This window comes from Zonotrichia leucophrys, chromosome 3, assembly GCF_028769735.1.
Source record: "Zonotrichia leucophrys gambelii isolate GWCS_2022_RI chromosome 3, RI_Zleu_2.0, whole genome shotgun sequence".
NCBI lineage: Eukaryota > Metazoa > Chordata > Aves > Passeriformes > Passerellidae > Zonotrichia > Zonotrichia leucophrys.
In genome coordinates this window covers 40,456,137-40,469,753 of record NC_088172.1, presented here as the reverse complement: position 1 = coordinate 40,469,753, position 13,617 = coordinate 40,456,137, and the positions used below count along the sequence as shown (strand labels likewise).

Genomic DNA, 13,617 nt, shown 5'->3' with positions numbered 1-13,617 from the left:
AGAAGAGGAGGGAAATAGGTGGGGAAGTACCATTAATCCGAGGAAAAGGGCCAACCCTATCAGATTAATCTCACTCTCTATGAAGAGCAGTATTAGGTAATATGCTCAGGATGCTGGCAAGGAGACAGGCGTCTGTATTTTGGACTAATGAAGTCCTATTAAGATCTGTGTGCTTGGAAATGTTCCTGGAGCACTATAGCTAAGTGTGGATCATGGCAAGCCAGCCATCGTTGAGCAGAACGCGGCCGCCCGCCTCGGCGGCTCGGATGCAATAAGGCAGCTTTCCTGAGCAGATGTGCCTGAGACCTCAAGGGCATCAAAGCGCCTGAGATTCCTAGCTGCTCTGACAATCTGGCAGCAGATCTGTTTGGCACAGGGCACCACAAAGTCAATAGCAAGCTTTTGGAGTTGTTTCTCTCTTCCCAACACCATATTGCTCAATGTCTTTCAGTGAGATGCAAAAGGGAAAAAAAAAAAGGGAAGGGTCAGGCTGAGAAAGGAATGTGATAAAGAGCCGGTTATGGCCTTCTGTACTGTTGTCACTTGACACAGCAGCTTCCTAGAGATAGCACAGTTATGGGTAGATGAGTCTCCTATGTGTCTGGAGTGAAATGTCCTGTGGGCAGTGGACTAAATAAATAGTCATTACCACTCCATGGACTCGAGACAACACAGATATCTGGCTATCCAAGCCAGCCCCGATGGGGGATTATGAGTTACAAATACTCTTTCAGCACTGATAGTGTGCTGACTTCTGAGAAATGAACATAAATGAACATATGTTTTCTTATCTAGTATCCATATACAGATGCTGATTTTGTGGGTGGTCTCAGAGTCTAGGAGCTTTTCTGGAGAAAGGCTTTCACCACTTCTTTACACAAAGAACTGGCTTCAAAGGGAGCTTAAAGACAGTCCTAAATCTCAAAATCTACAATAGCTGACCAAAAAAAAAAGAGTATTTTAGGTTATTGTCACAGCTGTGGCATAACAGGATAGGAAATCTTTATGTTGGAGTTTATCTGCATTATTTATTGTTTTCCGTCAGCTTTGCTGACATTTTCTTTTCCACTCTTTCAGTCAATATGAGTCATGAGAAGAAAAGGACAGGTTTAGTACACAGGGACACTTATATGAATCTGTGAACTTCTTCGATGTTATACTTCCTTATTTTCTTTATTTGAAACCTGGGTCAAGCAAGTGTGCATTAATCTTACTTCATCCCATTTCAGTCTTATGCTATAGAGAAAAAATTGAAAACTCTAATTACTCATGAGAATTAAATTTCTTTTTTATATTAAAATATGAACCATTAAGGAAAATATTAAAAAAAAATCCAAGTTCCTTTTCTGCAGGGTCAGCACTTTATCATTCCCTAAAATATATGGTATTTTCAATTCTTTCAGTTCCCATTATCCATTTCATTTTACTGTGTCAAAAAATTGAAGCCTTTTGTCTCTTCTTAGATTATTCCATGCTATTAGGAATGAAAAATCCTCTCTCTAATGAAAAATCATGTTCTATCATGACCATTCTAGTTCTTTAATACTGTTCACGTGGTGCAATAGTTCTGTTTCAATTAAGGAAGCCACCGAAGCATAGGCTATGGGCAAAAAGCACAGCAGCACTGTGTCTTTTCTTTGCTGCTAGCCCAGACCTTGCTCAGCAGTGAGACAGAGAACAGGGAGTGGGGAGGACCTGGAGGAGAAGCAGGAGCAGTAACACGACTGGCTCCTCCAGGCAGACCATGACTAAGATCATGAGCTGGTGAGAGTGCACACAGTTTGAGGCACAAATTCCCTCCTTTCCCAATCACCATATGATTTCACACCCCAGAAAAACTCCAGGTGCTTGATTTGTATGAATTTTAGTGACAGTGAGAAGTGGAAGAAACTGTAGTTAACATTCAAGAGACATAATGCAAACGTTCCCAGTGATAAGTTCCCTGACTTTTTTCCTGTCACTGTATTTAAATCTCCTATAAATTCAAAATATCTTTCTGCAGTGTACAACAAATATTTGTTGGTCAACAGCTGACCCCTGCTGGTGTGAAAAATAATAATAAAAAAACCCACACCAAACAATAAATACTAATAAAAACTACATCCTATTTATTATTTTTCCAGCCTCCTTTGTGCATATTTGCCTTTGGCTTGTACTTCATTTTGATTAATCACTTAGCTCTATCAGGACTGTATCTCTTCAGCCTGTTTGCAAAAAGAAAGGATGTTGTTGTTGTTGTTTCTTATACTTCCATCCATAATCAACCACATGCTATTCATTTATCTATAACATCTTTTCATGTCTGCTCCATGTGTCCAAAAATTTCCCTTTGATCATTTGCAAACAAGTTCCTGGCAATTTCTTGTTTCATTGTCTATTTATTTGGAAGTGGGGATGGCAGCATATTCTCTTTTCTGTGCTTCTGCACAATTCAGATTTTTATCAGTAATGCCATCATTACATGTATGCTTCTTCTCCAGTTTTCTCTTACTCATTTGACTTTCCCCTAACCTGAACCAAAAACTAACTTTTACAACAGCTCATAAAAAATTTACACTATTTGTCCTGCATGCCACTATCTACCTTTATACCCTCAATGATCCCTCAGTCTTGTCATGAACAAGTACATCTATTTTTCAGTTATTATTATCATCAGAGTTCTGCATAGCTGTACTGTCTTATCTTGGCAATTCACTCAATAACCTTTGCTGGTCCTCTCACCAGCAAAATGGGAACATAGGAAAAGGGGTTAAATGAGGCATTCACATCAACACACTGGTAAGGCTATTTTCTAATGTTTCTTTATTGAACTGTATCATGACAGTCTAACAATTCAGATCAGATGTACATCTGAAATCACAAACCACATTTTACTTTTAATTTACACAGGATTTTACAAACTACATTTTTAAATTTACGTGATGTTTCACACATTTTTATAAATCATGCATTCAGTAATTTGTATTGCTCTTTGTGCATTATGACTCTCAGATAGCCAGGAATGAACTCTCTTTTATACATATTTAACAAAATTGTCCAAGACAGATATTTCTAAAGTAAGCCCACTGGAGCTGTGCAACAGTGTCTTGTCATCTCTTTGAGTGGGAGGCTCCACATTCAGCACTCATCTGCTGGGAAAGTTTTACCTGCAGCTTTCTTCCAACCCTCCTCCCACTGGTCAGCAGCTTTTGTGACAGTTCAGCTCTTGTCCCTAAAAGAGAGCAAAATTTTTTAAAAGCATCCTTATTTGCATCAAATAACTGCTAATAGTCTTGTCACTTTGGATTATATTTTATCTTGCCTTCCAGCTTCTTGTAAAGGTTAAAAGTATGCATTCCTAACAGAAAACTTTGTACACCTGATAGTACTTCCCAGAATTTCAATTTCTTTCTTTTCATTTCTTCTTTCCATTTCATTTAAGTGTTGCTGTGTTAGTCTCCAGCAACATTTTCGCCTTAGGGAGCTTCACCTTAATCACATTCTGGTTGTATTAACTCTGTGTCTTAAATAGAAATGTTTTTTCAATCCTCTCCTGTGGCACACAGAGCTGTCTCAGTACATCCATTGCAAGGTGTAGCCTTTTCTGGAGTCAAGATATAATTTTTCTACGTTTTTTTCAAGAAAAATTTAACATCTAGGGAAAGTCTTATTCTGGAATAAAACTCCTTCCATGGCCTTTAAATTACATGCTAAAAATGAAAACAAAAATGAAACAAACAAATAAATAATGCCATCTTTACGTTTCTAGTGTGTGCTTAATACTTGTCATTCTGTGGAAAAGTTTTCTGTACTTAGGCACATGCAAATATAAAACTGGAACTGGTTTGGGCTTTTTTTGGTTGGTGGATTTGCTTGATTTTCTTTGTTTGTGTTTGTTTTGTGGTTTGGTTTGTTGGTTGTTTTTTTGTGTTGGCTCTAATTTCAAACACTAATATTGAAGTCCTGAGGCCTTGTAGAACATATTTCAGGAAACAGCTTGTCATTAATTTGATTTTGTTGTGGCCTGATGACCTCCACAGCCTCACTAAGGCTTGCAGGCAGGACTGAGGTGGGCTCCAAGAGCCTGTACAAAGGAGAAGACATGGAAACAACTTTAGTTTAATGTATAGAGGGCCGAATATGTATATGTTTTCTGAAAGACAAAGTTCATTGCTGTAGCACTGAAGTGAAACCTTCATTTGGAGGGAGCAACATTGAAATACTTAAAACTTGGTACCTATGAAAATTCACCCCCTTCTTCATGTCCTTCTCTTTCATCTTTTTAAGTTAAATAGTTAAAAGAGTAATTAGCAGTAACATATCAACACAAAGGTGCAGCATTTGTGCATTTTTCTTAATAGTTCAACTTTGTCTACGTATTTTCTTCCTTGCTCAATGTACAGAATTCCTAATTTATACATGATTTTTATGGGAAAAAAAAAGTATATTACAAAAAGGCAAAAGTTAACCATGTAGTTAAAGCACCAGAAAGGAATTATTTCAGACTTAATCTCACTGGTGCTACAGGTTTTCTTGAGCAAATCACTTAATCTCTGTGTATCTCTGCTTCTCATTTCCTTCTTAAAGGATGGTAATACTTCTTCTGTCTCTCTATTTACATTGCAAACTCCTTTTACTTGGTGTTTTATATTATTCTTGTTGCAATAAAGATCTTATCTAAGAATTCTTATGATAGAGTTGCTTTTATCTACATAAAAAACAATATATTTTGTATGATTAGTTATCCTGCATGATAGGTTATCCTGATCTGTGACCTGACTGTAAAAGGAGTTGTTATTATTGCAGTGGAAGTGCTTTAGAGACCAAGTCAGATCAGAATTTCAGCGTTGCATGACTCTTTTATCAAGAGATGGTGGGTTGTAATTAGAAAGCTTTCTCTGTAACAGTAAAATAAATGTGCTTCAGGATAGCTCTTCAACCACACTTGAAGAAAAACAGTTTGGAATGATTTGCATCTGCACCTTTAAACTGGGGCAGGCAGGCTATTGAATGCTGCCTGCTGGGAAGGGTTTCCAGCTTGTATTATCTCCCTGACTGTATCCTGGATTCTGAAGAGAGATTTCTGGGCCAAAAATTTAAAATCATGAGCAGAAATGGAAAAAGATCTTTCCAGAAATGGGAAGAAATGTTTTCAGGCTGTGTTTAGGAATGGCCAGTCAAACCTAGCAATCTCACTGAAAATTCTGCCTCTGTATATAGCTTCATGCCTATAATAATGTATCCCAGTCTTGCTTCATGTAAATCCCACAGCTGGAGAAGAAGAAAATGTGCTGCAAAAGAAACTTCGCTATAGTAAAACCTAAGAAACTTGACATCAAAAATTGTTCATAATAAGTCCAGACAAAATTTGGGAAAAAAAAAGTTTTTGTTCAAACTATTACATAATACAGTAAATATTCCCTGATAAAGGGAATTAGACTTTGGATCAGTATTTCAGGTGATTACAATTTATATTTTATTTATATTTTTATTTACCATTTGGTGATGAAAGCATTCTTTTAGGTAAGTAGGTAGATGTTATGGCTTTGCCCCTTGTGAAACAATGAGAGGATTGAAACTTAATTCTCCTGCATACTTACAAGAAAGCTCAGGACTGGTACAGAATGAAGAACCATGTCATCTTTGACTGTGCTCTGAAAGGAGGAGTTGATCTTTCTTCTCAGTTCATGTAAGAACGTATTAGGAATCCAGGTCTGAGTCTCCTAAAGAGATCTTCACAAATCACACATGTAATCCAGCCCAGAACATAAACGTAATGTTTGAGGAAGAGTCAAACTAAAGACAGTTTTACTCAGCACTTCTTTCTACCCTGGCTGGGAACCTCCTGCTTAAATCCTCTTGGCATAAGGTCATGTCTTTTTACTCCTCACCGCCTCGATAACTGTAGTATTTGAGTACATCAGAAAAAGAAATTAAAATATATGCTTTGGTATTGCTAAAAACTGGGAATGTAGGCATGCTTGTTTCAAAGGTGGCAGTTTGTGTCCCAGCAGGTCTTGAGGTGACAGTCAAGGCTGGTGTCATGTAGGTGAGGAGCTTAAATGGCTCTCCACAGAACAGACCAGACTGATGCCCAGCACAGACACAGCTGATAGAATACACTAATGCTGAAAAAACATTTTTGTGCCTACTCCAGCTACTTGCTTCCCAGTTCTGTCACAGTTCACTTGCTGGCATGAATCAGGGCATCTTTTTCGGATTTCTTTCCAGCATACACTCTAATATCATAGGGACAATGAAAACTCCATAAATTGTACGCAGGACCTGCAAGCCTAACTCCTGGTTACTGCAGCTTTACTTCACATCAAGGCATTTAAATATCTGTTGAAATCTAATTCTGTCTGATTCCAAAAGGTTTAAAATCTAAACATATTTACCTAACTATAGTATGAGCTTCTACAGTAAAGACCTTCATTGTGGCTATCCAGCAGTCCTAGTAGTGGTGGATGCAGCTGAACTATCACTTCCAGAATTACCATCCTACTCCAGATACATCACCATGTGGAACTGAAAAACAGTAGGAAAAAAAAAAAGACCAAAAATAAGTTGTTTTACTACGTATTTTCCAGTTTTGCAAAGATTTTCAAGTGTGACCTAATCAGCTGCAACATCTGATTAAAGACTACCCTGAACATACTATGATACTATGCTTTCTGATGAGTATTTTATGTGCTCTTGTCTCTACAGACTGAAGAAGTCCTGAAGATTGATGGAGGGCCATGCTATTCAAACAGCAGGCGTTGCTGAGACAGAAGCTCTTTGTGCTAGGCAGCCTTGCTATTGGAAGTCTCCTATATCTAGTTGCCAGAGTTGGGAGTTTGGATAGGTAAGTCATTAAGTAGCTGCTCTCTTGAGTAGAATGGGCTAAGATTGTCTGAGTTTCTGCTTCAAGGGTTTGATTGCTTTCATGCTCTGTTTTTTGGTTTGCTTTTTATTTTTTCTTAGAGTCTACTTGTACAGGAAGACAGAAAGACTGGCTATTTTAATGTGGTTTTCACTATTTATTCCTACCCTTTGGAGAAGAGAGCAGGAAAATAGTCACAGTCACCCCTATCAAAGTTGTTCTGTTTGTCCATTTGTATTCTGAACACACTGACACTTGTTTTCAGAGAAGAAATAAACTAGCATCCAGTAAAAATGTCATTACAGTAGCTCATTTTGCCTGTGTACATCTGTGTGTTGACCTCTAGTTTCAGCAAAACAGTTATGATGTATTTATACATCTCCTTTTCTAAATTTGTGAGCAAGCAATTAATGTGCTGCAGTGGTAGTTAAAATTAAGTATGAGCCTGCAGAGCAGCTCGTCAAATTTTGAATACTATTTCATTTGAAAGATTGCTTCAGGGTTTGAGAATTTTAACTATGTTAATTAGCTGGTATTTTCTGTAGCTGAATGTGCTAAATAAGTGGGTTTTCTCTGCAAATGATTTCCTGGAGAGCAGTAGAAAGCACAGTAGAGAAAATCAAAGTGTGTTTGGCACTTCTGACCAGGCTAACTTTTGGCTGGTTTTTGACAGTGCAACAGTAGTGCTACCTGCACTGACACTGCTCTTCCTGTCAGCTTTGAAATGGCCTGGGATTGCTGTGGTAGGTGCTACACAAAGTCACAACATATTAAAAATAACAGCAACAACAACAACAAAAACAACAAAGAAAAGAAAAAAAGCTGATTTAGAAACATGAATGAAAAAAACCTACACGATTTCCAGAATCAGGTAGACAGTGTTAATGCTGTATTCTTGTCCTTTTAAATGATGCAACGTATTGGGTGGTTTCTAAACTGTCACACAATGCTGTGTGAATATGTGGTGCTTGGAAAGGGAAAACTGCTACCTATGGTCCACTGCTAGGTAACAGTGGGCTCCATTGGCAGTCACTGGGTGCCTTCTTCCACTCCTCAAATCCACTCCAGAAGAAGGAGACCATGTATTCATTTGGGATAAAGCGCATTGCAAATTAAGCCCTGGAACTTCTTTCCCCTGATGGTCAAACCATCTCTGATACTTCAGAAGTAGAAATTTCACTGAGACTAATGTGATTCTGTAAATGGAGGCAGAAATCCTTACTGGTCCCTGCAAAAGTATATTTTATGCTCAGAGGCATGAAGTCTAATTAACCTTCTCCTATTATCTATGCTTGCACATCTACAGAATTTACTGATGGCTATAAAATTATCTAGCCACAGTATTTGACTCGCTGACCTCCTGCAGCAATGAATTCCGCTGGTTTCATACATAGTGTTGCCAATGGCAGTAAAATTCAGTTTTGTTCTCTTGCTTTACCCAATGTGAAGCATACCACACTGCTAAAAAGCAGTCCTGTGTATGGACTTGTTATGAAATAGAGAGAGAAAGAAGCACTAGAAAGGACAAGGCACAGATGAATTAACTGGAAATATTCTTCTGCCTGATCATTGTTGAATCTCTCAGTTAAAGGATGCTAAGTGGCTTCAACAGACTTTGGAATAACTAATTGTACAGGAAGAAATCCAGATTCATTTATGCTTAATTTATGCTGATCTAATTTGTACAAGTGAGCTGGGGGTGGCTCATGTTTAATCGCCTCAGATTGGGCTCTCCAATGGCAGTGTCTTGAGTTTCCTCAGGCCCAAAGGGAAATTACGACTAATTTATGTGATTCATTGAGTCATAAAATCTGATAAGATGAGCACTTCCCTCCAGGGGAGGCAACCTTCCTTCAGCTCCTGAGTGCACGGATCTGCTTCACATGTAGAAGCTCAAATAGATTCTGTGGCAATTTTGAGCATGTCTGGATTAGTCTTTGAGTTACCTGACTGGCAGTACCAGGGGCCTCCACATCTGATTTCCATGCTACAAAATACTCCTGCTGGAACCAGGTTTATAATCTTTTGCTGCTGTGACACCTCCCTTGGAAGAAATTTAGCAAGTATTCTGGATCAGGTGAGACAGCTCATTAAGATTGCCCTGACCTACTCCAGCTGTTTTGAAACTTTTCAGAAATACAGTTCCTGGAGATTAATTGGTTTATGGTGGGTTCTCTAAAGAAGAATTATTGTGGAGTTTTACTGTAGCAGCTTGAGAAATTACCTGTTTTGGGAGAGCTACTCAGTGATATAATAAGTGCTATATACTCTTTCTTAGCAGAGAACTGTTATTTAATGGGAAAGTTACTCAGGCAATTAAGAATATTAGCATGTTGCAATGTAGGAGTTACATCTTGGATTAAACTATGAGGATCTGCCCTTTACTTACCACCGCCAAGATCTTTTAAATGTTATTTTTTTATTGTTTAGAGAGAGTAGAATCAGGGGGAAAGAGTAAAAAAGCCTGAAATACAAAGGCTGAGGAAGGACTTCTAACAACATTGAATCTTTTTCTTAGGCTAGAGGATATCTTGAGTATTTATTTATTTTCAAAGGAAACCACCCTGTTTGACAAGCTGTTGTGTTACACTGAAGGCAGTGCTAGCTGTCTTTTTGAACAAGAGATAAAATTAGTTGAGATGGGTCTGGAACTGCTGTTGTGGAATCCTCTTTGCTTGAAAACAAATAACAAATACGCAGAAGGAGAGGGAAGAGAACAGAGACAACAATTGCAGCTTCTGTTTCTTATGTTTTTAACTGCCACTTTGCTGATGCATTAAGGCTCCCACCAACCACACCACAATCTGACCAAACTGTAGCATTGCTAAGATATTTCTTCCTCTTTTTTTTCTCAATATGGGCTGGTTTTCATCAGCATTTAAACAATTCAACAAAAAACTTGGTCTTTGCCACCAAGTCAGGCTTTTTCAGTAGATGGCAGAGAGCAAAGGGATAGAAGAAGCTAGACACTTGAGAAAAGATATAACAGGAACTCACTTTACATCACACTTTCTAATTAGTCTGCAGGACTTAGCTAGAGCTCATGTGAACCCAGCAATGTCATATGGATTGTTTCCCTGGCTCTGTCTGGACAGGCTATATCTCTCAACATCTGGATAATCAGGGAAGCAGCTAACAGGTCAGCCAGGGAGATCAGACTTACTTTGTCCCAACCATCCATTGTCCTGGAATCAGTGTCAAATTAGAGACCCCAACAAGCAGTGACGGATGGAAAACCGGCAAAGAAATAAATAATTATGTCCTGAAAGCAGGGTTTGAATAATATATAATAAATGAGTGAGGGACCACATGCTGAGAAACTAGAATAAATACTGAATACCAAAACAGCTATTAATGAGCATTGCCCATCTGGTATACTGGCTAAGGCAGGGGTCCTGTGAAAAATAATAGCATGTGGCTATGTAATTTAAGAACTGTATCATAATATATGCGCACAGCAAGCTCACACTAAAGATTGCCTAGGCAATCTTTGTTCTTACATATCCTTAAATTTGGAGAGCATATCTCAAAAAAAATTAGTAAAAATATTTTTTGTAGTGCCTTGGAAGCTCTCTGTACACACCAAGCTAATCTTCAGTGAAACATTGGCCTGTATAATGTCCAAAGTGCTGATTAGAGAGTGGACATGAGAGTTTTTTCACGGTTGTGTAAAGTTTTAACATTTTTCTTACTGAACCACTTCTTGGATCCAGTGGTATCAGATACAAGAACAAAGAATGAGAAAGTGGAAAAGAGGGGAAATAATTGTAGCTGAATATAAAAGAATAATACAAAAATGCACTTGCAAAAGAAGAAATAATAAAACACAAAATAAGTGGGAGGAGTCCCTTCAGTGGAAGAATACAAGAGTGATTATAAGAAAATCATTGATGTAACAATGTAATAAATGCATTTTTAAAAACTCTTCTTGCCATTCTTTTTGTACCTTGCTAACCTTGTCTGGATCAGAACCTTGAACTTTCTGGTTCTGACTGGCAGACAAACATTGGGCATATTTTAAAGAGGAAGAAAAATACTGAAAGGTTATGCTTAGAAATCTGGTTTTCATCCCTTTTCCTCCTCTCCATTAAAAAAGCCATTGCTGGATCAACACAATGGAAAGACTTCAGGCTAGAATGAGAAAAGTGTGGGAAAGAGATTACTTAAATCAACTGGATTTTCAGACCAAAATGTCCAAATATAATTCATCTTATAATGCCTTAAAAACTGCCAAACCATCACAAAATAATGAGGAATGTGAAGTTTAGGCAAGGTTCAAGAAGACCCAAGAACAGTAATCATAGTTCCTATGCTGGCAAAGGGCAGATTGGTCAAGTTAGGAATTCCCCAGCTAAATCAGAGGAAAAAAAAAAAAAAAAAAACCCAGACTGAATAATAAAAAAATATTTGCAAATTATTTAAGCATTGGCATAATAAAATAAGAGTTGAAAGATGGGCACATCACATTACATTTGAATATGATCCCAAGAGCATGATTCCTTTGTACATAAAACTTGTCTTGAGAGATATCCTCTTTTTACAAGTACCTCTTATTTTGCTTGCAGACTGCAGCCCCTCTGCCCCATTGATGGTCGTTTTGGACCCCGTGGCCAGGACGAAATCCCCTTGCGAGCCCTGCAGTTCAAGCGAGGTCTGCTCCATGAATTTCGGAAGGGCAATGCCACCAAGGAACAAATCCGACTGCACAATCTGGTTCAGCAGCTTCCCAAGGCCATTATCATTGGGGTGCGGAAAGGAGGCACCCGAGCACTACTGGAGATGCTGAACCTTCACCCCGCAGTGGTCAAAGCTTCTCAAGAGATTCACTTCTTTGACAATGATGAAAACTATGCCAAGGGAATTGAGTGGTACCGGAAAAAAATGCCTTTTTCTTACCCTCATCAAATAACAATTGAGAAAAGCCCCGCGTATTTTATCACTGAGGAAGTACCTGAAAGGATTTACAAAATGAACTCATCTATCAAATTATTGATCATTGTCAGGGAACCTACCACAAGAGCTATTTCTGATTACACTCAGGTGCTGGAAGGCAAGGAAAGAAAGAACAAAACTTACTACAAATTTGAGAAGCTGGCGATTGATCCTAATACCTGCGAAGTGAACACTAAGTACAAGGCAGTGAGAACCAGCATCTACACAAAACATCTGGAGAGGTGGTTAAAATACTTCCCAATCGAGCAGTTTCATATTGTGGATGGAGACCGGCTCATCACAGAACCACTGCCAGAACTCCAGCTGGTTGAGAAGTTCCTAAATCTTCCTCCGAGGATAAGTCAGTACAATTTATACTTCAATGCCACCAGAGGGTTTTACTGCTTGCGATTTAACATTGTCTTTAACAAGTGCCTGGCGGGTAGCAAGGGACGCATCCATCCAGAGGTGGACACCTCTGTCATTACCAAATTGCGCAAGTTCTTCCATCCTTTTAATCAAAAATTTTACCAGATCACGGGGAGGACATTTAACTGGCCCTAAACTAAACTTCATACAACATTTTCTGTTGCACCTGAGGCATGTAATAGGATGCCTCCGCTGAAATATGCACTTTTCATAGATACGACTAGCAAAGTAACTTTTTTCATGCATACGTGTACATAATGCAGTGTGTGACCAAATATACGGTGGGATCGAATTTTTCTACAGAGTAGTAACTAACATAAATTTACTGTCAATATAGTTGCATCTTTTAAGATATAATAATAAAGGGAAAGGAAGTATTTAGGGAAACAAAGTCAGACACTGTTAAAAGGGTCAGTGTTCCTCTCGCTTAGTGAAGTGTTTATGTGACATACTTATTGATCTAAGCAGAACATTATTTTATGCCATAAAAATTCTTGTTAAAAGTCTGTAAAGCTGTGGGAAAGCTTAATCTTGAGGCTATATTTGATATGTGTATTGCTAAAGGAATACTGACACTTTAAACAGAGTGCTGAATTTTTACAATGAGAGTGAATAGTACTATTTTCTTATTATTTTAAATTAATATCTTATCTCATACAAACTACATTGTTTTAGAGTTCCTGTGGTGAGTTTGCACTATTGTTTTATTGTATGGACCATAGTGTCACTTGTAGCATGTCAATCATGTGTCAAGAAAAGGTCAAACAATTTTTTCTTCTATACTTGTGTGTCAGCAAAGCTAAACATGGTGTACATAGTGTACAATGTTTGTAAATACTGGTTTCACACTAAGTAATTCTATTTTGTAAACTGAATATGGCTATTTAATTTATTGTGAAAATTAAATTTATTGTGGTATTTAAAAATGGAATGGATTAAAATTACCTATATGTGCAATGGCTTTTCACCTTTGCTTGATGTATGTCAGTGTGGTCCCTTAGCTTAGACAGGTCATAAGTATGTGTGAGATAGATTTGCTCAGGTAAGCTTGGTTTATTGACTGTGGAGGAAAGGGATACATGTGGCGAGGCAGAGCTTATTAAAAAGCTCACCCTTCTAAAAATCTGGTGTAATGCACACCTCCAAGAACATTGTTGCTCTTTGTTGTGGCACTTTGCAAAAATTAATGCAGTGACTTGTGAGGTTAAAGCATGACTGCAAAAGCCTACAGTAACCAGGTATATCAAAAAAGCAGAGTCCCCATTAAAACCAAAAAAACAGACAGGTGAACAAAATCAGAAGAAAGGTTTTGGTGATTTCATTACCAAAAGGTGCTGATGCTTCAGGAGTCACAGGAAACAATTGTGACACCTTTGCTTTCATCTGGTAATGCATGCATCTGCTCTGAAGAA

At 38.1% G+C, this 13,617-nt stretch overlaps 1 protein-coding gene across 8 annotated transcripts in view; it reads left to right on the top strand.

Annotated features, from left to right (window-relative positions):
- The window catches only part of HS3ST5 (heparan sulfate-glucosamine 3-sulfotransferase 5), a 193,625-nt gene extending 180,463 nt beyond the window's left edge, over nucleotides 1-13,162 (top strand). For all 8 annotated transcript variants that reach the window (XM_064707913.1, XM_064707914.1, XM_064707912.1 and 5 more), the window contains 2 exons: nucleotides 6,688-6,826; nucleotides 11,410-13,162. In XM_064707913.1, the coding sequence (XP_064563983.1) occupies nucleotides 6,720-6,826; nucleotides 11,410-12,340 (1,038 nt within the window). In that variant the 5' untranslated portion in view covers nucleotides 6,688-6,719 and the 3' untranslated portion in view covers nucleotides 12,341-13,162. The remainder of the gene's footprint in view (nucleotides 1-6,687; nucleotides 6,827-11,409) is intronic.
- The last annotated feature ends 455 nt before the right edge of the window (nucleotides 13,163-13,617 follow it).